General features: G+C 48.8%; 2 protein-coding genes across 9 annotated transcripts; both read left to right on the top strand.

Moving 5' to 3' along the window:
- The first annotated feature begins 20 nt into the window (after nucleotides 1-20).
- On the top strand, nucleotides 21-14,685 carry LOC111074648 (platelet binding protein GspB). 8 transcript variants are annotated; one of them, XM_041595846.1, is made up of 3 exons: nucleotides 21-263; nucleotides 6,951-7,788; nucleotides 11,834-14,685. In XM_041595846.1, exon 3 carries the CDS (start codon nucleotides 11,862-11,864, stop codon nucleotides 13,647-13,649), a length of 1,788 nt encoding a protein of 595 aa, XP_041451780.1. In that variant the 5' UTR covers nucleotides 21-263; nucleotides 6,951-7,788; nucleotides 11,834-11,861; the 3' UTR covers nucleotides 13,650-14,685. The 8 variants fall into 8 exon arrangements, with proteins under 8 accessions (XP_041451780.1, XP_041451778.1, XP_041451779.1 ...); XM_041595844.1 differs by lacking the exon at nucleotides 21-263 and adding an exon at nucleotides 5,435-5,514; XM_041595845.1 differs by lacking the exon at nucleotides 21-263 and adding an exon at nucleotides 5,596-5,727.
- Nucleotides 14,686-16,112: 1,427 nt separating this feature from the next.
- LOC111074641 (RILP-like protein homolog) lies at nucleotides 16,113-18,401 on the top strand. The gene is given in 5 exon segments (XM_022367501.2): nucleotides 16,113-16,656; nucleotides 16,658-17,143; nucleotides 17,211-17,701; nucleotides 17,772-17,867; nucleotides 17,926-18,401. Coding segments are annotated over 5 exon segments (1,365 nt in total). The 5' UTR covers nucleotides 16,113-16,527; the 3' UTR covers nucleotides 18,089-18,401.
- The last annotated feature ends 6,818 nt before the right edge of the window (nucleotides 18,402-25,219 follow it).

A 25,219-nucleotide genomic window follows, 5' to 3' on the forward strand; every position in this document is an offset into this window, starting at 1 on the left:
TTCCGCGCTCGTGCGTTTGGATTTGTGGCAGTTCGTGTTGTTATTCTTTTGCTGGCGCTGTTGCCTTTCCACGAGCCCCGAGAGCCACGAGAGGCCTCTTTTTTATCGCAACGGTGTTTACCTCTGACTATTTTTTGTGTAATTTTTTTGTTTGTGCACAGTTTCGTCGAGAAAAGCAAAAGTGTCAATAGAATCCGCGTGCCAGGAAGCGGGCTGAAGGAGGCATGTCCTTTGCCTGTATTCTACGGATATGTAATTGTTTGGTGAGTTTCAGGGTCGGCCTTTTGGGTGCCGCCACAGTCTGTGTGGGCGTGTGTGTGTTTGTGTGTGGTAAGTCCAGCTCAGAATCTGTGGAAATGCCGGTGGGTGGAATGACCTATGATGAAAAGTCCTTCTATTGTAGAATGGATGCTTGTGACGAGTGGGTAGGGAGCCTTCGTCCTAAGCGGGGGTTTCAAGACTATCGAAAATTATTGGAATCCCAACTGGAGAGAGGCTCGGATTTTTGTCACCGTGTGTGTGTGTGTGTGTTTCAATGAATTTCCCATTTTTCCACCCCCAGAACGCGGCCACAGCTCGACCCCTGCCAGAACCAGAATCAGAATCAGCAACGAAACTCCAGCTCTCGGCTCTGTTTCTGTCTCCGACTCCGGCTCGCAGTTGTTGTTTCTTTTTTTTTTTTTTGGTGCGCAGCTTCCCTTGAGCCGGATTTCGTTCTTGTCCTTATTGTTCGTCCTGCTGCAGTTTCAACCCCCTTTTTGTGCCCAGGGGGTAAGGGGCAGGGGCAAGGGGCACATCACACAGCATCTTGAAACGTGTTTTGTCGGGATGGCTATGGATGGCTTTCGCACAGCTGTTCGGACTCTGGGCCTGCTCTGCGTCGCATTATCCTTGCCCCTGCCCCTGTCTATGTCCCTGCCACATTTCTTCTTTTTCTCTGTTGTATTTTGGTGGGATTTATGACATCAACACACGCTTTTGGCCCACCGCCAGGACACACACACACACAAACACACATATCCATGGGCAGTAACGGTCGCAAGCTTTGTCCCTTTAGTCCAAAGCTCCACATCCGTCTCGCTCTGTCGCCTGATTCGTGCTTACAGTTAGGTAGTAGGTAGGTAGGTAGGTAGGCCCGAAAGCCCGGCCGTCCGAACTAGAGCGAAACGAGGCTTTGCTTCGGTTCGGCTTGGGGTCGAAGTCGAGTGTGTATGTGTGTGTGTGTTGGCGTTGGAGCGCGACTTTTTGTTTTGTGGTGTGCGTGTGCTCCTCTCTTTTCCGTTGATTTGTCTTTCCCAGTGTCCTTTTCCCCTTCCCCCTCCCACCCCAAGGGGATTTGTATGACAAGGTGTGAAGGCAAATTAGGCTTTGGCTCAGCCATACCTTTATGTCGAATATACCCAGACAATATAGGCACCCATCACCATCTGGAGAGCAATCTCTTTGGGACTAACCTTCTGCATAAGTGTCCTTCTCCTTCTCCTTCTGCCCAAGGTAAGTCCATGACGAGGTGTGGGCTCTTCCAACTTCCACATACATATACCCTGGTGGGAAGTCTCAACCCCCTCCTTTAGGCACCCATTGTGAGAGTACTCCCTGGGGAAATTATCCTCATCTCCTGCTGAAGTATTTTCCTGTTTAATTAGCTTTTATTTAATCTTCAGTTTCCTACTGAAAGTCCGTTTTTTCCCCCTCCCCTACTGTTTCCTTGCCTTGACCTTTGAGCCTCCTCTTCTACTTACACTTTTTCTCCTTCGTTGTCCGCTTTTAGTCCCATTTCCTGTGCGCTTGTCCTCGATTTTTCTTGAAAATTAATTGTTATCGATTGATTGCAAGTCAGGCCGCCGCCTTCCCATATGCGTCCTGCCCAAGCCACGCATTTTTATTGTTTTTTTCTATGTTTTGTTTTTGTTTTTAGGACATTCCAATTAAGTGCCCTAGCTGCATTTTTATCAAGTTCCCCGTGACACCCACCATGCACCCACGCACCCATCCCATGCATTGTTCATGCGTGAAGTGCATTGGAGTGTCCTTTACTACCATTCCCTACCATTCCATGCCATGCCATTCCCTTTTTGGGGCGAGAAAAGTGAGAGGGCCCCGTCAAGTTCTCTGATCATTTCCAGGAATTTGTGTTCTAGATAAACTGAAAATTTGGAAAGCGCCGACTGGCGGTTACGAGTGCTCTGTCGGGGTGGTGGTGGTGGTGGGTGTTGGAGGGGGGGCAAACTTTTATGATGCTTTCAGCCTAAAAATATCCGCCACGAAAAACGAAATTCGTTATATCGTCTCTGAACGCTGATCCCAAGTTCGATTTGGCCTCGGTGTCGGAACGCTGACGAGGCTGCTGCTGCTGCTGCCTGCCTGCCCCTCCACGTAGCCAGTGAGTGGAGCGTGGGCTGGGGGTGGGGGTGGTTGATTTCCGTATGTCTAAATGTTTGTGTGCCTGTCTTGGACGGGCAGGTTAGCTCAGGGATCCCCTACTCTGCATCCTATGGAACTGCTCAGAAACCCACCCCATGCCGTAGTGCACACAAATCCAAGCTAGAAGTCTCTCTCTCTCTGTCTCTCTGAGCCTATTTATGGATGGATCTAAAAATATCTCTGAGGCTCTACTCGGAGCTCGAGCCCCGACCCGACCCGACGTGCCTCAAGGTGCCTCAAGAAGAATGGAAGTTCAATTACCTTTAAATGGATTACACAAACAAATGACGAGAAGGCTAGGGAGGAGGAGGAGGAGTAGGAGCAGGAGACAGGGCAAGCCTATATCAAACATAGACACACACACACACACACACGCACACTTATAGTCTAGATAAAGTAGCACAAACACAGCTACAGCTATAGCAAAGCAGTGCCCGATCGTTGCTCGCTCTCTCGGTCTGATCCCGACTCCCCCCCCCCCCTCAAAACTCCTGAGGCCTCGCTTCTCCAACTCTCTCCTCTCAATCTCAATCTCTCTCTCTCTCTCTGTGACTCTGTGACTTTGTCTCTGTCTCTCTGCCCTGTTTTGTGCCCGTGTTCTAGCCCAAAGGGATTGGTGGGTGTGGAGCGGGGAGCGGGGAACAGGGAGGTTGTCGGCAATGCTGCCAAAAATAAATTTGAACTCAAATCCGTAGCACAGGCGCAGCAGAGACAGGGCCAGGGAAAAACCGATTCGAAATCGAGTGCCAAGAAAAACCAACGCAACGAATTTCCCCAAGAGCCGAACCAACAGCCCCAAGAAGTGTCCAAAAATCTCAGCAAATCAAGAAGAAAACCCAGAACCAAGAAGACTGGAGACTGCAGACCAGACCGGAGCAGACCAGAGCAGAGACTTTTCCAACTGTGTGCGGGAAAGGTGCCGCAGAGGCTCAAGTGGAGCACGAAAAAAAATCAGGGGAAATATGATTATCCATTAGGGGGGGACCAAAATGCATCCCAAATTGCCTACGCTCTGTGTGTGTGTGTGTTTACAAATATCTCCAGGAAGCACGGTGGGGCAGGGGCCGCCCCCATGACGCAACGCATGCCGTCTACGTGCCACCACGGTGGAGGCAAGGCAGAAACGTGCCCCGACCTCATTAGTTTCGAGTTTCCAAAAAGAACATCGCACACACATCGAACCCCAAAAGTGGGGTAAGGGGGCAAGGAGGAAGTGGAAAGGAAAAAGCCAAAATGGAAAAATGGGGAAAAACGCTTTGGCCCATCAATTTTCCATCTCATCCGCGGCCAGGCATCTGCATCGGCATCGCCATCCAGCCGGCCAGAGAGCGAGAGAGAGCTTAAACTGTGACTATTTGTAAACGCGGGGCACAGATGCCCAAAAGTGTGCGCCGCCCATCCATGCACCGCCGAACGCCCTCCCCCATACCCCCTTAAAAAGCCCCAACCCACACTCCTAGCCAAAACCGATCTCTCCGTGTCTCCGGCTCTCTTTCTCTCTCTCTGTCTCTCTGTCTGTCTGTCTGTCTGTCCCTGTTTGCCGCTCTGCCACTCTCTGGGGCAGCTATTTTTAAAGTCGAAAAGTCTTTTCAGACGCTGCCAAGTGGCCAAGAGATGCCAAGTACAGTTGCCTACTCACATGCCTGAGCGAGCGATCAGCGGCCTCAGGAGGGATGCGAGGAATGGGAGATCTGCCAGATCTCAAACTTATGTCTGTATGTGTCTGGAAAATTATTAGCCTGGAGGTCATAGACAGAGTCCAGGAAAGAGGAAAGTCCTTCAGTAAGCTAAACGGATCTTCAATGCGCTATGATATGATGGATAAAATAAAATATATTTCATATTATAGTGGGGATAATCCATTTACTTTGACGGCTCTTGGTAGCTCGGAATAATGTTCTAGTTGCCTATGAAAACTATGATCAAGGAAATGCAATCGTCATATGATTTCTCGTACTTGAATTTTGGTGAATTTATAGGAATATAATAAAGGATGTTTCAATTGAGAGGCTTTCCATTGAGAGCTCTGTTCCAGCTCAAAAATTGTGCGCTTAATCGTATTTATTTTCCTTTCAAAAGCTAAGCACTGCGGAAAACTCAGTACACAGAACATACAAATGTAGCGATATCTAGGCGATTGTTGTAGAAATGACAGCTCCAGGGCAATGAAATATTATAAAACTCTCGCTAAAGAGCTAGAGACTTGCAAACAAAAAGGTAGATGGGAACAAAGATCTGCTCTTCGTAATATAATAACAATTATTATTCTCTTGTTATTAGCATCGATTGAAAGAAAGAGATTGAGATCCTGAAACGGAGTTTGTACATATATAAAAATCTTTGTCAATAGAAATTCGATATTCCATAACTCTCCAGAATCCAGGGTATCCGAAGCCTTCCTTCACAACGGATTTTCTATATTTTCTATCTATTTACGTATGTATATATCTAATTCGATTTACGTTTTTTGGTGATTCGTTGTGCAATGTAAAAACAATTTTCGTTCGAAGCTCCGCTCTTTTGCTCTCTTTTTGGCTTTTGGGCGGACACTGGCATCGGAACAGATATACAGATACACGGATATACAGATGCACAGATACACAGAGCAGGCAGAGGAGAACTTTTGGTTGGAAATTTGCCAACCCCTCATGGCGCTTTTCGACGATCAGCTCGACCCCAATAGAAGGTGAGAAGGAGGGAGGAGTGGCCGGGAGGAGTGGTGGGAAGGGATGGGAAGGGAAGGGTGAGGGGTTGTATGGCGATGGTGGTGGTGATGGTGATGGTGCACCTTCAGCCGACGCTCCGCTCGGAGACGGGCCAACAGGCTGCGACGGCTGCTCTCGGCCGCCGTGTTCGGGGCTCGGGGCCGGGTCCGGTTCGGTCCGATTCAGCAACTCAAGTTGGCCGCGTGTCTGAATTCCGTTTTCAGTATCCAATTAGACTGCGACTGCTGCTCTGCTCTGCTCTGCAAAGAACGCGGCACGGCACGCTAAAGCGAAAGAACACGGAATCGGAATCGGAATCCGAATCGGATCGAAATCAGAATCGGTGCGACGCTGCCCAAATCCCGACAAACGGTTTTCGAATCGGGTAAAGATCGGAGCGGTGTGCTCCCGCTCTCGTGTTCGCGCTTTGCTTTTCCTCTGTATTATTCTGCTCTATTCTGTTCTCTTCTGTTCTGTGTATTTTCCACTTGTGTATCGTTACGTGCGTCGTGTATTTTGAGAGGGGGGGATTCAGAAGTGTTGCTGGCTGCTGCAGTGGCTGTGTGACTGTGCGGCTGTGCGGCAGGGGCCTCAGAAGGTAGGAAGGTACATGGGTGGTGGATGAACATGGCTATGGATGGATCATTTGTTTATCTGGCCGAACGCTGCTGCTGCCAGAAGGCGTGTGGGCGTTTTGAAGAGGGCCAGCTCCGCGCTTGCTGTGCCTCTGTCCCTGTCCCTGTCCCTGTCTCTGCCTCTGTCTCTGTTTTCTGTTCTGTTTGTTTGTGTGCTTGCCAAGTGAGAGAGAGAGAGCGAAGATCTCCATTCCTCGAATTCTTGATTCGTCATATACATACAGACATATAGCCCGGGGCTATATATAAACAGCCCCCGAGTCCATGACTGCGTCTCTATATGGTTTGCTTGAAAATGTTCAAGTGAATTGTCTTTAAGCTGCCAATAATCGGTGGCAGCAGAGTAAGTCCCCGTCCCCCCGAAAGATGGTCTCATGCGGGTGAGGAGGGGACTATTAGACGCTTAATATAGATCTAGGATCAACGAGGAGCTCCAGTGGATGCCCCAAGCAAAGAATGTACATGCATACATGCTGCGTTTTGTTATTATTGTAGAGAATTCAGTGGGGAATTTATTAAAAAAAGCTCTTCCCCTTTTTGTATAACCCTCTGCTTAGGTGCCTCTGAGATTGGTTTTTCTCATGGATACCTACAAATAACCCCAAAATATTCTTATGCCGTAGCTTTCTCTTTATGTCTGCTTATCGAATCCGCCGGGGGAATCAGAATCAGAATGAAATTCGGAATCGGATCGGGCCAATGTGAGTCACGCGCTCCAAGTTCTCGTGGAGCCACAAGCCCACCTTACGGCCGATAAGATAATGCTCTCCCAACACTCAGTCAGTCGAGTCAGGGCAGTGGCCAGATTAGATATTGGTAGTTTCAACCATGGGTTTCCGTACCCGCACCACACCGCACCGCCCCCCACCCGCCATCAACAAACCCTCTAAAATGGAGGTTCTGATCTGCCCAGATAAGAAAGGGAGTGAGTGTGAGGGGCGGGGGGAGGAGAAAAGAGAGTGAAGCGTGTGTGGAAACCCAAGTTAGTGCACACTCCTGCCCCATACCCATTCCCATTCCCTGTGTTACTGCCTCTTCGTGTGTATCTATTGGGTCCCCCGCCTCACCCTCCCTCCCTCCCTCCCTTCCTGTCTCTCTTGTATCTGTCTTTCTCATTCGCTTGATGTTTACGTTTTGGCGTGATTTCGTATTAACAAAATTTTCTTCTATGTATTTTTAATTTTAGTCCAAGGTTTGAAACAACAAAAGCGAAACGAAGCGAAAGGAAAGGAAAGCAAAGCAGAACAACACAAAGACGGGGAACACAGAACAAGAGTCGAGCACTTAGAAGAGGAGCAAAAGAAGGAGAAGGGAAAGGAGAATGACAACCAGCTGAGGAGGAGAAAAGGAAGCCGCCCAAAGGAGCAGCAGGAACTAGAGGAGAAATCAGCAGAAAAGAAAGCCCCAAAGAGCAAGGATAGAAAGAAGGATAAGAACATAAGAAGGGCAAGAAAATAAAGAAAAGAAAGAAGCAACAGACAGCAGACAGACAGAAGCTACAACGCAAAGCCTGCTGCAGCGAGACAAAAAGCATACAAAGAACGCTCCGCCCCCTGTCCACCCCCACCGCCCACCGCCAAAAACAAAACGAAAATCTTCAGTCCAGAAAGAGAGTGGAGAGAAAGAGAGAGAGCAAAAGAGAGCAACGCAACGCAAAGCAACTCAGAGAGAGAGAGAGAGCCAAGGAGAGCAGGTCGGTTGCTGGTGCTGGTGCTGTCGGCGGGGCGGTCAGCGTCGTTTTGGTGCAAATCGCGCATACGCCGCGTGAACCGATAGCCAGCCACAGGCGCAGCCACAAAACATAAACCGAAATTGTTCAGCCGAACAGTCGGTCCGAAACTGGCATAGATCCAGCTTCAGTTGAAACAGGCAAAGAGAGCACAGCGAGAGAGTGACCGGAAAGCGGAAAAGAGAGAGAGAGGAAGAGTGAGTGAGAGAGGGAGCCGAGGATCACACTGGAATAAGTGTGAGACAGCGGCAGCGAGGGATAAACAAATTCAAACTGCAGCCGGCTACAGATCCAGGTGAGTGGCAAGTGAAAAGCGGAAGACGAGACTGAGAGTGAGAGAGCTCTCAGTCTAGGAAGGGTAGGATAAAGGAAAGCTTACAGCTGCAGACGGACGGGCTTTTGCTCTGCCACTGCATTTATCGTAGTTCCAGACTGAAAGCTTTGTTGCCTGGAAGTTTCCAGTCTAAGGATAAAGAATGTTGCTGTCGTTGGGCTTTCCCAGACCATCCCTCGCTCCACTTCCAGTGTATTAATTCACTTCCAGTTCCAGTCATTTCCAGTTTCCAGTAAATGTCATGCGAGCCTCAGCAAAAGGTTCAAATAGACAGCTTGGGACTGCAGAATGTGCACAGAATGAGATACAAAGATAGATAGAATGAAGCTTGATACTTAAGGGGTGAGCGAAACAAAAAAAAAAGAAATAATAACGAACCCAAATGGGGGGCTTGGAATGCAGAATGGAAGGCTGGAAGGGGTATTGCACAACTCTGTTCCAGCATTTCCAAGCGCTTTTGCCACGCTCACAGATACACACACACACAAACAAACACACACATAGACAATTGAGCGATTGAGCGTTTTGCCCTGCCTGAGGCGACCGAGCGGCAGTCGCGGCAGCGGCGGCAGTAAAAATTCTCAACTCAAACGCAGCGGATCGGCCGCCTCGAAAGTTTTTGTTTTGTTTTTTTTTTTTGCTGGGAAAATGCCCCCCGTGCGCGGTCACAGGCGCTCCTCGAGGCAGCCACCGCGTCTGATTACCCCCCATCCCGTGAAGAAGAGCAGCAAAAGAGGCAGAGGCAGCGGCAGAGGCAGCAGCAGCAGCGGTCGCGGTCGCGGCAGCTACAAGATCAGGACGGGTGCTGGTAGGCCGAGGAAGGTGCTGCCTCCGTTGCCATTGCCGCTGCCGCCGCTCATGGGACGCAGGTGCGTTTTGGTTTTGGTTTTTGGTTCTGTTTTGGGGCCGAACTTTATCGCGGACTTGGTGGATATCTAAAGGGGGGGGAGAGAGAGAGAGAGAGAGAGAGAGACACCGAGCCACCTTATCAGAGAGCAAACAAAGCCAATTAGAACTTGAAACTCTCTGCTGCTGCTAACGGGTTGTGGGGGGGAGGTAGGGAGCAGGGCGAAGCCGTTTGGATGGAAGCTTCACTCCCATTTCGATTCCCATTCCCAGGGCTCTACCCTTTATAGCCCCACTACCCCCCCAACCCCCCTCAACCAGACCACACGCTTGGGACTTGCTTTTTATCAGCGGCTTATCAGTAAATACTTCCACCTGTTGTGTACAGTTACAGTTACACTCTCGCTCTCGCTCTCTCTCTCTCTGTCTGTGTGTGTGTGTGTGTGTGTGTGTGTGTAGATAAGTTGAGGTGAGGTATCACTTTGCTCTGCATTAAGCAACGCTTGTTATACCACACAGCAAGTGAGTGAGAGAGAGAGAGAGAGTAAAGGTGGTAATCGGCAGAGTCCCCAAAAAGTAAACTTTGCTTTTGTTTGCCCTTGCTCAGCGGAAAGCCGCTGTCGCGACGTGCTGCTGGCTGCGGCCAGTGCGGCTCATTGCCAGTCGGATTTCATAGATAACCGCAACCCCAAAACCCCTATCCCCCCTTTCCACCCCATCAACACACCCACATATGTAGCTAGTCGAATCTTATCTTAAAACTTGACTCCCGACAGTGTCATGGCGCGTCGCATTGACGCAGAAAGCGTTAAACCAAGCAGAAAGCCCACTCATCCCACATTTATTTGTGGAGGATCACAGGCAGGACACCCCCCTGCCACCCCCTGCGCTCGCACTTAACCCCGCTCTGTTATTCGGGTTAAGTCTGCGCCGCCACATCCATTATGTATGGCCTCGTGTCCGTACCGTCCCAGCTTTATCAACAAAATGCAACTCTGCATTCGCGCGCTCACACGTCGTCGTCTCTCATTCTGCGCGCCACTTCGTCGCCCGTCGCCCGTCTCCGTCACTGTCTTCGTCTCAACCCTTACTTTGTTGCAGCTTAAAAACAAACTACAGCTACATTTGAGCCGAGTCTCATGTGTGTGTGTGTGTGTGTGTGTGTGTGGGATGGCTGTCTTTGCATTTATTTATAAACTGCGCTCATTGTTGCGCCTCCCTCTCCCGCTTTACTTACTCCTGGCTCGGCCTCTCTCTCCTCTCTCTTGCTCGCTCTGTTTCTCCTTCTTCAAGTTTCACGCTGATTCCTCTCGCGCGCTTTGCTGCTGCTGGTGGTGCTGCTGCTACGGAGGCGGCGGCGGGGTTGTTATTGTAAACTCGGTTTCAAGCTTTAATTACATTTATACATTGTGTCTGTGTGTGTGTGTGTGTGCGAGTGTACAAACAGACGAACCCCATTCAGGGCCCCAGCTGTGTGTGGCCCTCGTCGCCCTCCCCCCTTCACGACGACACACTCCTTCCTTCTGCTCTATGTGGTGCTGCTGCTGCTGCTGCTTGCGGGCCTGCGCGGTATTCCTATTTTTGTTTGCCCATTCGTCGACGCCGCCGCCAACCGTCCGCCGCAGCCGCTGTCACTGTCACTGTTGCTGTTGCTGCTGCTCTTGTTGTTGTTGCTGTTGCTGCACTCCAACGGTACTTCTGAGCGTCCCAGCCATTTGCTCGAAATACGAATTCAGTCGAGCTTTGTGCTTCGTCGCCGCCGCCCGCGAAGTTGCTGCGTACTGAGTGTTCGTGTTCGCTTCGCTTCGTTCGTTTTTTTTTTTTTTGACAGTCGTCTCGTAGTCCACCCACAAAACCCCCCCCACACACACACACACACACAGAAAGACCATCGGCATCACCCACACACAGTTTGCTCGTCGTGTCGTCCGTTTGCCGGCTTTGGCGCGGCCTCAAAACGTGAGTAAAACACCTCCCCTGCCCACCCCACCTATTCTCACTGTCTTGTTGTGGTTGCTGTTGTTGTTGTTGTTGTTGTTGTTGTGAGTGCGAGAGAGCTTCACGCTAATCTCCAATTTAAGATTAGATATCAGCCAGCAGTCAGTGCCCAGTGCCAGGCCAATGCAGGCCAGCATGTTGTCTTTTCTTGTGGGTTTTGGGGCCCCTGCATTGCTGTCACACTGCTGCACCTCTATCCCTCCCCGCGTTACTCTAAGCTTCTGTCTATGCTTTAAGCTCAGTCGAGCTTCAGGATCAGGGGGCTAACACAATCAATATATGACCAAGGGGAGTCCTGTCCTGTCCTGCCCTGTCCTTTACTTTTCGCCGAAAATTACCGCGTCACACGCACATTTATCGAGTGTCGAGAAGGGGGCGCGCGCTTACACAAACGAAGCTTTCGGCTTCACCGTTAGCTGCGTCGCCAGCTTATCAGCGCTCGTGTGGTGTGTGTGTGTGTAAGTATGCGTCGTCTGTGTGGAAGAGTTGAGAACTGTTTTTTCCAATTGCTTGTTTGTCCCCCGTACTTTATTTTATTAATTAAAGAACGGCGCCGTTCTCGGCTAGGCTAGGTATATACATATATAGGTGATAGCAACGAAGCTTGTGCGCTGCGCGATCCGCAAGATATTGTATGTTGTATCTCTGCGACTTAGATTGCGCGCGTCAGAAGAGTCACTCGAGCCAGCGAGAACGAACCGAACACAGAAGAGCGGCAGCGATGGGCCAGGTCCTATCGATATACAGCCAGGCAGCTTGGAAGTGGCAGCCCTTTCGTTCGAGCGTTTCCTTTCGTCAAACGTTTTGTTTGAATTTTTCTCAGACGCATTAACTTATGATACCAATAGGATAGGATATGATACTAATAGTTTGTGGATACAGCCAATACATATTTAAAAATGAAATGATCGGCCATAAGTTACGCAGTAGAATGGGGTTTAATTACTGACAAAGAGTACAGCTATGACAAAAACTTCTTTAAGATCCGATATGCAATCCGATATATCATTAAAGATATAGAAAAGTGCCACTAGAGTCCTGTGTCAGTAAGCAAAGGGCCACTGGAGGCTGAAACGAAACGAACACAAACCCTAAGCCTAAGCCTAGGCCACCAAAAGTTAGACATTATTTTAATTTATATATTTTTTCGCACTTCCTGCAGCTTCAAGACGTCTTGCAAACGGCTGAAAATGGAAAAGACTCCCCGGTACACGCAGCGGGAGCGGAATATGGTGCTCGGCTACGCGGCGCAGTACAAGGACGTGATCGAGAACAAGCGCACGGACGCGGAGTCGAACCGGAAGAAGGATGAGGTCTGGCTGCAGATCGCCAAGGAGTTCAACTCCCAGGTGTACCATCAGCGCAGTGCCAAGCAGCTGCGCCAGCTCTACAAGAACATGAAGCTGCTGCTGAAGAAGGATTTGTGCGGCGAGGACAAGACGAATGGCACATTTCTCGATCTGCTCAACACACTGTCGCAGCAGGACTCGGTGGCGCAGTACATAGCCGAGCAGATGTCCCCGGATGGGGGCAACCAGAGCGGCGGGGGGGCCAATGGCCACCATCAGGACGACTATGAGGACTCGAAGGTAGGTTTGCATCTGGGGAGCGATCTCCGCACCCATCTCAGACAGGCCACTGACCAACTGATGCTCCAACAGATGCCGCTGTACGAGGGCATGGACACGGACGTCATCCTGATCAAATCTGAGACCATCAGCGACAACGAACAGACGGAGAATGGCATGGACTGCCTGGACGATGACGACGACGATGACTGTCCGAGTCCCAAGGCGCCCGAGGTGTGCCTCGAGGAGGAGGACGATGTCCTCTTCGCCACAGATCTCCGCCAGCTGCAGCAGGGCTCAGCGGGCTCGACAGTTGGCGGTGTGGGCAGCGGCACTGGTGTCTGCTCCTCCTCGTCCATCTCCCTGCCCGGCGGCCTGGCCAGCCTCAATGGGCCACTGAACGGCCTCTCGGACGCAGTGCCGCGAGCCGCCAGCTCACCCGTGTGCTCCACCAAGACCTCCGTCTCCTCCAGCGGCAGCTATGTGTCGTCGACGCCCAAGCCGGACATCACCATCCAGACGGTGGGCCACATACGCGTCGGCTCCTTTGCCAACATTAACAAGACCCTGCAAAACGGATCCGGAGCAGCGACCAATGCCAGCAATGGCAACGGAACCGGCAACAGCAGCTCCAACAGCGCCGGAGTGCATCACCTTACGGCGGAGCAGGTGCAGCAGCATATGCTCCTCAATGGTCTCGGCCTGTCCGCCGTTAATCCGCCGCCGCAGACGCTGCAGGCGGCCATCAATGCTGCCACCGCTTCGGTGTCCGCATCGGGCACCATTGGCGGCGCTGCCTTTGGCGGCAATCGGCGCACACCACCCACTCTCCAGCTGCCACGTCTCCAGCGGGGGAACAACAATGCCAACATCAACAACAACAACAGCCACAGCCACAGCCACAGCACCAGCCTCGGCAGCGGAACGGCGAATGGGGTACAGCTGCTGCTCAACGGCCATCATAATCAGCACGGGCGTGATAAGGCGACGCAGGGCGTGGCAATAGGCGCCGCTGGCAGCTTCAACGGCTACAACGGCCTGGCCGTCAGCGTGCCCTGCCTGAACAGCAGCAGCAGCAGCGCCAACAGCAGCGGCGGCGGCGGCATGCTCATGTCCAGCTCGAACGGTGGCAGCGGGAACGGCTCAGGTCCGCGGACGCAGCATCAGGAGTTCATGATGTCGCTGGCCATCGAGGAGCGGAAGCGAAAGATCGACCTGCTCAATGCCCAGATCGACTACTGGCAGACGCTGACCAAGAAGCTGGGCGCCCAGCCGGGACACTTTCCCAATCCGGCGTGCCTCTGCCACTTTCCGGGCAGCGCTGCCTTGGGCCATGTGGCCGGTGTCACCTCCTCCGCCTCCTCCTCATCATCGGCTGGTGTCCTGCAGACGCAGACGAGTAGCAGCTAGTCCGAAGAGGACGATGGCGATGATGGGGACGGAGGCGGAGGCGCATGCGCAGACAGAGACGGTATCGGGATCGTGATTGGAATTGGAAGCTCATCAGATGAGGATGAGGTGGAGGATGATGATTTCTATATTGTCGATGGCCTGGACAGCAGAGGCGAGAGCAGCGACATAATCTCAATTGTCGACATCAATGATGAGGATGAGGATGATGATGATGTGGATGACGAGGATGCTGATGGGCAGTTGGAGGATCAGGAGGAGGAGGTGGAGCTGCGTGTGCAGCTGCTGTTGCCAGCAAAGATCGCCATCACAGATCTGCCGGATCTGCCGGATGAATATGATTACTACTCACAGGATGCCTTGGCCAGGGATGTGGGCGTGGTGGGTGGCCTATCACCGTCATGCCCCTCACAGTCCCCATCCCCAACGCCCGCCCCCCAACCAGCCGCCAAGCGCTCGAAGCGCCTGAAAGCCAACTCCAAGCTGCTGCAGCAGCAGCAAAGCGGCCGGTCACAGATGGAGAAGGAGCAACAGCTGTAGCTAAAGCTAAAGCTAAAGCTAGAGCTAGAGAGCTGGTCTAGTATTTCTTACTAGTTAGTATTGTACGTATTAACCCAGTCGTAACGCACCTGCAACAAAATGCAAAATGCGCTGCCCCCGCACCACCAGCTACACATTAACTTAATATTTTATAATAATTTTACTACCGCCACCATTGCTATACATGAATGAGTACTACTACATATTATTATTATTATTATTATTATTATTATTACATACTATTATTTTTATTATTTATTTATGCCTAGTTTGTGTGCCAAAAAGAGAGATCAGAATTTAACTTAAACCCCTTTGAACTTTGCCATCGAGAATGCTTGCCAAAAAACAATGATGTTTGTACGCCTAAGTCAAAACCAAAACCAAAACCCAAACACCCAAACCCCCACTCGCAACTCGCTATTTATTTTACACAAAAACAACAACAACAAAAAAAAAACACCTATGCTTAAATGTTTTTTTTTTTATTTGTTTATACCCCTAAGAAAAAAGTGGGTAATTTATTTATGTTAAGTTTTTTGAGAGAGAGAGAGCTGCAACCAAAAAGAGAATGAGAGCGTGAGAAGAGGTGCGAACACTTTGTCTTTGTACATTTGAACTAAAAACTAAAACTTAAAACTAACAAAAAACAAAACAAAAAAAACAAACCAAAAGCTAAAGCTGAAACATACTTAATTAGAATGAGAATAAGGATACAGAGGATATGTTGAAGGTGGAAGAGAGAGAGAGAGAGCGAAAACAAAAATATGAAAACTGTACAAATGTGGTTCCTAATCTAGTCCTTAAACGAAAACGAAAGTGCGAAAGCAAAATACACACAAACACACACACACAAAAGAAAACAAAACAAAACATAAAACCACACGAAATTGTTGTATTATGTGTATTATTTTTACAAACAAACAAAAAAACAAACAGCATCAACCAAACGCTCCCCAGTTCCTGCTCTCCCAGTCATGCAGTTCCCGCAACCATCCAAAGAATTATAGCTAATTTAATGTATTGTACTTAAAGAACCCCCCACCCCGACGACAACCCAAAGAAACCAAGTTCGCGTTTAGTCTGTACAGAAAGATAATAGAGAGAGAGAGAAAGAGAGGGAAACTTGCTAGTCGTCGCTGCTTAACTGTATTTAAGTTTAGCATACAAAATGATTTAGTTATTGCTAATTGTACGTGTAAAATACAAAGTAAACTGCATACCACCCCTCACACACACCCAAAAAAAAAAAATCAAAACAGAATGAAATCTTTATACAACTTTTGTAAACAAATTTATGAATAAAACAATGAATTTACTTTGTGGCCTAGCAGTACTTGTTTTGAATGAATCCTAGTTTGGCGCCCATATATTCAATGCTGAGATTGCTAGCCAGCTAGTAATATTAAATCGAATTTCCGATCATCAACACAGTACGATTAGCCAATTGTCGACCAGGGGGGTATTTAATTTTGATCAAAATTAAACATTACAGGTACATTACAGGTAAAAGATATCATGCTCACTTTTGTATTGTTAGAAAAGATAAAAGAATCGATTCACAGGAAGAATTTTCAAACAATATTATTTTCAGCGTTTTAACTTTATGTGTTTACTGTTTAAATACTGTGGGGCTAAGTGGGTTAATTTCGATTAGTTTCCTCGGTATTTTTACGGTATATTTTGCCATCTTTTCGTAACTTTTTTGTTTTAAACTTTTTTTATAGGTAAGCCAATAAAAGGAAGTCCTTTAATTCAACCAATCTTGTAGAAAATTGATTTATAGATCGGAGAAAATTTAAAGTTCAGTGGGAAAAGTCATAATTAACTTTTAATATTAAATCGAATATCAAAATTGAGTAATATGATTTTTGTCGGTATATTTACGGTATATTTTGAAAATGAGATGGTATATTTGGGTATACACTGATGCAGTCATCGGAGCCAGCCGATGCGAATAAATTGCAAAAAGAGCAATCTGTTTATGTGTGGGAAACGGCAAACGGGAAGCAGCAGCAGCAGCAAGAGCTGAAGTGAATGTGAACATTATACCCGTGTACCTCCTCACAGCCCCTCTGCGCACACAGAGTGTGTTGTGTGTGTGTCATTGTGTGTGCGAAACGAAGTGGCTGATTACACATTGTCCCCCCTCCCTGCACGACGGAGTTTTCTCCTTGAAACTGTCGCACCTGGCACACCTGGCACACCTGGCACCTGGAAAACCAACCATCTGGGCACCTGGTGGGACCTGGAACCTGAAAACTGGCCCCAACTGTTTGGCAGACAATAGAGAAGCGAACCGGACCATCCGTACTGCTGCTGCTGGCCCGTGCCTTGCTCCATGCCCGGATTCCATCTCAATGAAATGGGCGAAATGGTCTTGGATGCCATTGACGACATCGGCGTGGTCGATGTGTACGACCTGGCCTCGGATATTGGCAAGGAGTACGAGCGGATCATGGATCGCCTCGGGAACGGACGCGGTGAGTGGGCTGATGCCAAAGATCATCAATACGCTGGAGCTGCTGGAGGCGCTGGCCACGAAGAACGAGCGCGAGAACGCCACCATACAGGATCTGCGGGAAAAGATCACCCAGCTGGAGAGCGAGAAGCTGGAGAAGGCCGAGTTCCGGCGCCGCTTTGAGAAGGAGTTGGAGCTCATCGAGGAGCAGTGGCGCAGCGAGACCAATGAGCTGGTTGACCTGGTCTCCTCGCTGCAGGACGAGAACAAGCGGCTGGTGAAGCAGACTCAGGACCTGCAGTCATCGTCCGCCCAGAGCTCCGGCCTGGGCGCCAGCCTCACCGAGAGCATCATCAGCATGACCAACAATGAGCTGCACAGCGCCCTGTCCGACACCCAGGTGCTGCAGCGGCTCAAGGAGCAGATATACAAGCAGCGGGACGAGCTGAAGCAACGCGAGCGGGAGCTCCAGGACAAGTACAGCGAGCTGGAGCATGTGAGTGCCTCCAGACCCAATTCAAATTATAACTAACTAACCCTCATTCTCGGTTACTTTTGGTTAGCTTAACATCCAGTCGGAGCGTCTGAAGGGTTCGGAGCGGGACACGAGGAGGCGCCACAAGTTGATGCAGGCCCAGGTGAAGACGCTGTGCGAGGAGCGAGCCGATTTCCTGGCTCAACTGCAGGATCAGTGCCGGGAGATCAATCAGCTTCGCAAGCGTCTCGGCCTGGCCGAGAAGGAGAACGAGGATCTGGTGCAGTCGTACGATGACGATCAGAACGATCCCAATCGGCCGCGCTATACCACGCGTGAGCTCAAGGAGCTGATCAGCGAGCGGGACGAGCTGCTGACCACCATCGATGGCCTCAACGAGCAGCTGGCCGAGCTGAAGCCCCCCAGTAAGTTGAAGACCAAGCGGTCGCGGCATATCTCCAGCTCGGATGACAGTGACGATGACGAGGGTCATTTGGCGGACAACGACGATGATGACGACGACGATGAGGAGGCGGCTGAAGCGGCAGCCGAACTTGAGCCCCCAGTCGCTGGGGAGACGTGAGTGATAGCGGAAGAAGGACTTATATAAAATTGTTGTATCATTCTTGAAACTTGTTCTGTTGCTTAGGCCGCCTGGTCACGATGCACCCGTGCAGGGACCGCTGCCGTACGAGCCGGACGATGCGCCCTGGAAGAAGAGCTCCGAGTCGGGCATACGCAAATTGTATGATCAACATGGAATATTGGAATATTTACTAACGATTGTACTCTCTTTGTTGTAGCTTCCGCAAACTGTTCTCGGATCCGTCGGACGGCAATAATACATTCCCGAAACGTTCCTTGGCCACGCTCTCCAAGATGGCACTTTCGGCCACACCAGGCTCCTCTGTGTCGGGCACGGCCGCCGCCGCCGCCATATCCTTTTCCGGCGAGGCAGCGAAGTAAGACCCACCCCAAAAGCAACATCACACGCTACCGTTGAAGTGCATCTAATTTTTATTTTTGTTTTTTGTTTTTCTTTTTGTTTGTCTGTTCTGTTTCTGTCTTTTCCATTTTGATTTTGGTTATTTTTTTCGTTTGATTTTCCCCACTCACCTGCATCACTTCGCCTGCATCCCATTTATTTATTTATGTATTTATTGTTTCTTATTGTTTTCATCTGTTTTAGTCTGTCTTTGTCCCTCGCTATATACCTTCTCCGTTTAAGCTGTACATACATTGTTTATACACTCGATTGCTGTGCCCTCGTAATCCTAAGTTGTTATGCGATTTTATTTACGTAAAATTTTTTTGTATATCTTTTTGTATTTATTCTAACTTAATTTGTAACTTAATGCCCCCGGCCAGGGGCCCTCTACTAAGGTACTACTAATCTAGACCCTGACTAGCAGGCAATCAACAAAACAACACACACACACACATGCATACATACATACATTCCTCAATGTAAACACATAATATACCCTTCAACTACATACATATACCCTATATACGAGTATTTGAGTGAACAGAAACTGAACCAGAAGTGAGTTTTAACTGAATTTAACTATGAGCCAAGTCCCCCATATAGAATATGTAGAAAGAAGGAACAGAATGAAATGACGAAAGAGCAAAACCAGATAATGCCTATACCAAAAAAAAGTTACAATACAAAACCATAGAAAGGAAAAGAGGAAAAGAGGTTAACTTCAATTAAGTAAAAGTCTATACCGTCTCTCCTTTCTCCTGGCCCCTAGGATCTATATACCCATAATACTATTTATATCTGTTGGTAGATATTTTAGCCTTTCATAGCAGTTGCCCCACGCGGCCTTATTATATTAAAAATTTATCAAAGTACGACAAAAAACGTTTAGATGAAATGAAATCGAAAACAAATTGATGACAGATACTATATACAACAACAAAAAAAAGCATACATATTTGAATAATTAGCGAAACGTTAAAACCTTAGCGCATTGTTTGTTGAATTGAATTGCATATTGAATATTGAATTAAAAAAATCTAATCGAAACAAAATCAAATTAGATTCCATTGAAAGCCAAGGCTTGCGATAGAGAGCGATAGAAGAGATGTAGAGAGCATAATCAGAATCAGAATCGAATAGCCAGAATCAGACGCAGAAGCAGAATCGGATAATGTTTTTAGCCAAACGAAAAATGTTTTACCATAGACTTAGACATAGCCAAGACTCGACTCGAATTGTTGTTAGCGATTTAGCGAATGTGATTACGAATTACCAATGCACATGCATACACATATACATATAGTATATGTATGTATATAAATGGTAGGGTTATACATCATGACTTGAGAAATGTGTGTGGCTAAAAAATCACTAGAGAAAAGAAATGCATAGAAATGGCCTGAGAACTCTCAAGGCATATGGTAACCCCCTCCCTCAGACAAAAATGGGCATACATACATACATATATACAATATATAGGCATAGCAATCAGTTAAACATATTATACACAAATATGTAGAATGCAAGAAAATGATTCCAAGTTAATTAGAAGTTCATCGAAGCGAGTCCTTGAGCCTAGAATGCAATACGAAATACGATTACAGTGTGTCCCTTCTTGCCTTGAAATATCGCTTATGCTTATGTTTGAATCGAGAAAGAAGCTATGAAGTGCGCAGTATACAGTATCCAGAAAACGACTTTCCTTTTCCCTCTATTCTGCTCCGCCTCCCCTCAGCCAAAAGTGAAAGCACAAAGCGTGTATCCCCTCCCCTTACATATCAGCGTTATCGATTGAAATGTGCCAAAGACTAATTGTCAATCCCATGCACCCTGCAAGCCCTACGGCCACCCGACAAAACCGCCCTCCCCCCATCCTACTCCTAAATCGATCAATCAGCCAATCAACAACACTCGTTTCAATTACATACAAATTGTGGCAACTGAATTTTTACATACATATACATACGAGTAGTAGTATATAGTAGCAGAAAACTGTGTATCGATGATAACCGAAATACTAACGAGAATGAGCATAAAAAAGATCGCTTGAAACTTGAATATGTGTAGGATCGTATCGGGATAAGATCGGATCGGGATCGGGATCGGATCGAGTGCTGGGAAGAGGTAGAGACATTTTATTGTATCGAGTATTTGGTGAATTAATGTTAACTAAATTTATATACACATATACACATGCATTATACATACATATACTTTACTATATGCTATATACATACATATATGATACCATATTATATGGAACTATACTTATGACTAACCAAAAAAGAAGCGGAAACAATTATACAATACAAATTAATATATGAAATACGATAACTATATACTATATATATGTGTACGTACGTATGTAAATTACGGGTATGGATGGACTAGGAAACGAGCTGTGTGTGTGGCGTGGCGTGGCGTGGCGTGCAGGAGGCAACCGATTTAACACCCGCTGCGCTGCGCTGTCTGTCCGTTCATCCATTCCATCAGACGTACGTACACGCCCCACAATTTATGAATCGCTTGATTGAGAGCGTTCATCAAATAATAAAACTTATGAACAATTGAAACCAAAAATGTCATTAGAATCATTCATTGGGTGGGTTGGGATGTGGTTTTGGTTGTGGGTCTGTTGCTCAGTGAGCTTTTGCTCAGCCTCAGGGGTACGAGGGCTTTAAATTTACCACACTTTACCCCAGCCTTGCATCATCTTCCGCAATGTGGGGCATCTGGCATTTGGCGGTTGCATGATGCGCAGCATCTCTGGCCGCATCCTGCTTCGTATCGTGTCGTGTCGTGTGTCCTGCCCCATGTTTGAACGGGCCATTCTAATGCTTACTGGGCGCCTGTTCCATCTGCTGAGTTTGAGGCGTATCTAGGGCGTGGTGGTTGCTCAGCCAGTCAGCAGGTCCTGGGGACACGACCTTGACAGCACAGTCAGCCACAGCCACTGCCACTGCCAGGATGCTGATGATGGCTTCGGCTCATACTTCGTGCTCCTCTCGTGGTGAATTAATTGCCCAGCAACAGGCAACAGGCGGCTTCGGCAGGGCCCCTCTTTGTGTCGGAAGGACGACTCTGCCACTGCCCCTGCACATGCCCCTGCCACCGATTTTCGCTTCGTTCAGAGCAGGGGATTTCACGCAGTTCCAATTAAGCAATTAAAAATCCGCCAGCGGCCATCCGGCACACGCAGGGGGATGGCCTGGAACGTGCTGTTGCCAGCTTTTTAATTAAGAAGATGTTAGCGTAATAGGATAGAAGAAGATGCGCTGCAAAAAGCGTAGGTCGAAATGTGCGCCAGCTAATGAAGAAGGCGCCTTTTGTGGTCAGTGGGCTGGTGCGGGGCTCGCGGGCGGGGGTTGGGCATTTTTCACTAATTGGCTGGGCGGAAAAGCCGCAATGAGGGATGGATGGTGTGTGTGCGGTGTGCGGTGTGGGGTGTGTGGGGGGTGGGGCTTGGGCACAAGTGGAGCCGTGTCGTTGTTCTTCTGCTGGTTTTCAATTAATTAAAAGGAACTTTTTTTTAATGAGCTTTTCCTCTGCATCGTCGCTTCCCCATGAGTCGGTCGGTTTCCCCTGCTGCCCCGCTATACCGCTTCGACTGCTGTTTCCCCTGCCACTGGACGCAGCAGTATCACTGCTGCCACTTTGGTTTCCCCTGCCGCTGACTGCCGACGGATGCAATCGGCGCGCCGAGACACGGTTTTCGTATTGCCCGACGAATTCAGGGGCCCAGTCAGTCGATTTTCGAACAGGAGCCCAGCGCCCCAGAGCCAGCGGCCAACGTTAGAAAGAGAAACTCAACTCTCTGCCCCAGCGGCAACTCAAAACTCCCTCAAAAGTTGCCAGTCAACATGTTGCGAAAAGCTCCAAAGAGAGCAAAAGCGCGAGAGAGCAGCGGCGTTTGCGTGTGCCATACATATGCACATGCTCAGCATGTGCTGAGATGAGAGAAGGTGCTTGCGTGCAAGCGGGACAACCATATCGCATGTGCTCTGGGCTCACCTGTCTCACCCTGTCTGACAACTGTTGGCGCTGGTTTCGGTCTCTTGGCAACGCTCTGCGGCATGCTGGGCGCCTATTTAGCGGCCAGCGCTTGGTTGGAACAAGAAAACGAAAGTGTCGAAGCCGTCGGCATTCCGTACCGGCGTGCTCCAGCTTTTGCTCTATGGTTGTTGCTACCGCTTCCGAGATGTTGTTGCGCGGGCGCCTTGGCATTGGGTCGTCGGTCCGTATGTGTTGCCTGCCTGCCGGTTGCCGGTGCCGTGCGGCGACGGCCATATGTGATTGGGGGGGGCCGTCTACACATCTTCATCTCTCCTCCATCGCCAACGCCATCCTGGCCGTGTCCGGGCTTTCAGCCGCCTCCCACCTCCCACTGCACTGGTAATTGTATTTCCCCTCAGCTCTAGTGCTCTGCTGCTCTGATGCTACATATGTGTTGCCGCCGCTGTTTGTCTCTGTTTGCCTGCTGAATTAGCGACGCGCATGACGCGATTCCAATGTCGCCCTCGCCAATGTGGCCGCAACATGTTGGTCCCGGTTGGGAGCGGCCTGCTGGTGGCGCTGGGCGCCTGCTGCCATCGGGTGAATTCTACGAATTTTGCCTGCCATCAATTGGATCAGTTTGCGCGAGATGTTGCAACCGGCCGTGGTGGTGGCTTATTGGAATGAACATTCTAGGAACTTACCCTAGACGGCCCAGCAGGCGACCAGCAGCCGGCAGCAGGTGTACGACCAACAAAATCCAACAATGCTCTCCCACTGCATAGAGAGAGTGCGACTAGCTCTCGCTCTCCCTCTTACACTCTGTCGTTGGTTGGCACTTTTCATTGCACTCACAGACACACCTACACCCACCCACACACACGCACACTCGCAAGCAAGGTGGGGAGATATTGCTGCAATTGGTTGCTAGAGTGGGACAACTATATGACCAGTGAGGGGTTCGTTTCTCCGCTGAGCTTTCGAGGGGAAAGTCCAGTCCTGGACCGTCGCTCCAGATTCCGATTGGCTGCATTGTGCTGGTGGCGAGCCCCAAACTGGGATACTTCCATGGCGCAGTAAGCAATGCTTTAAGCATTACTAAGCTTACTAAGCATTGTAACATGACCCGAACTCACATCACACAAATTAAATATGAATATGAATGAATTTACAGATCTCTGGTGTTGCAAACAACATCTTCAGTGTCTACAACATTGACCCTGGCGCTACATGCCAAGTGGGAGGGCCAGTTCCTTCACATGTACTGCCGCTCCTCAAGGAGCAGCAGGAATGGCTGTGGAAACAAGGCTAAGTGCCAAGCTCAGGGCAGAGTCTGATGCCCGGAAAAAGAAGCGGACGACCACCATAGGCTCGCCGATTGTCAAACCTTCGGCCAAAAAAGCAGCTAAAATACTCTCGAAACGGACAAAGGCAGTGGCCCCTATTTCTTCTTCTGTCTGACGACGCGGGGGTCGGTACAAGACGGTGTCGGATTGACTAGCTCGATTCCAAGACAATGTGCAAAGAAGTGATGGCAAGTTCAAGACTAAATCAAACGGAAGGCGGGCCGAATGTAATTTCCAAAAAATTTAAAAACATCGATGCATCGATGTTTTCATCGATGTTTCTCCACCTCTAGCATTTATGGTTTCAATAGCGTGGCACTCACATGACAGCACCTGTACACCCACCGGCCACATTGGCTCCCGCAAGCTGGAAGTGGGGATATACATATAATGCCAAATAGAGTAACACCTGAAGGCTCAATTAGAAAGATTTGCAGCTTTGAAGTGATACCAGCAGACGCCGGCGCTTTTTCGAAAATTTCCATGTTCCAGGTTTTTTTAAAACCGAAAGGTAATAGAATATTTTAATGTTTAATTATCTAATGTTTAATAATACTCAGTGACATCCAAGGATGCGATATTGACGGCCGAGGCCGTAGCTGCTGCCAATCTGCAGCACCAAGCTGACACCAATGAACCCCAGCAGGGCGAAGATGAAGATGTGGATTCTTGCTTCGATCAGCGCTCCTGGCTAAGTGGATCCACTCGAGTGTCCACGGCCACCAAGACAGCAGCAGCATCAGGATCTTCAGTTGAACAATCACCGTCTGCCACAGCCACAGCTGCAGTTGCAGCTACAGTGTTGACAAATCCGATCATCGAGACTGTTAGGCTGCCGGTGGAGGACGTTGCTTATCAGGAGGAGGAGGCTTATCAGGAGGAGGAGGCTAATCAGGAGGAGGTGGCTAATCGCGCCAACAACAAGCACGAAAAGGAGTCGAAGAGCCAACAACAGCCGGAAACAAAGCAACATCAATCCACAAGCAGCGGCGCTGGTGCTGCTGCCAAGCTGCAGAGTAGCGTATCCACCAGAGTATCATCCACCAATATAGACCAGCAGGGCGATGATGATGCCAAGATGATGACGGAGATACAGGTGGAGGTACCGGATAATATAATTGACCGTGTTATTGGCAATTGCAACAGTAACTTGACAACCATACGTGTTGCAACGTCGGCACGTTTAAAAGTGGTGAAGGGGAAAAACCAGATGCGGACCATAAAAATTACTGGACTGAGGAATGCCGTCAATCAGGCGCACGAACTCCTTTCCGATTTGATGAAGAATCCCGATATGGAAATTATTGATTGGATTATAAACAAGCCGCCATCGAACCACAAACCAATAATTTTGTCCAATATTTTGTTGGCGGCGCCCGACAACGAAATGGAAATCCAACTGGCTGGTGGAAATGTTCATGACATGACCAAAAAAAATGTAAATTTGTTAAATAAGAAACAAGTCGTAAGGCCATTGTTACCCGAAAACAAACCAAAATGTTGGTCGCCAACACCTCCGCCGAAGGAGGTGTCAAAGTGCTCGACGTCATTGTCGAAACACTTAAAACGATATCGCGGGGCGAACTGATGTGTTCTGAATATAATAAAAAAAAATAGTATCGTTGTTGTTGTAGTTGCTTTATTAATCGTTAATTACTACTTAATTAATCCCAAACTTTTTTTTCTTCAATGATCCAAAAGGCTTGTAGATCAATGGGGTTTTTTAGTTCGTTTTTTTTCTATGGCAGAACAAATTTTTGAAGTCTGGTA

Source organism: Drosophila obscura, unplaced genomic scaffold (genome assembly GCF_018151105.1).
Source record: "Drosophila obscura isolate BZ-5 IFL unplaced genomic scaffold, ASM1815110v1 contig_84, whole genome shotgun sequence".
Taxonomy (NCBI): Eukaryota; Metazoa; Arthropoda; class Insecta; order Diptera; family Drosophilidae; genus Drosophila; species Drosophila obscura.

Bases quoted from the DNA above. Each gene is read 5' to 3' on its own strand.
- LOC111074648 (XM_022367512.2), top strand. From the start codon at position 8,476: ATGCCCCCCGTGCGCGGTCACAGGCGCTCCTCGAGGCAGCCACCGCGT. The intron at 8,697-11,833 runs GTGCGTTTTGGT...CACTTCCTGCAG, and splicing joins CCGCCGCTCATGGGACGCAG to CTTCAAGACGTCTTGCAAAC.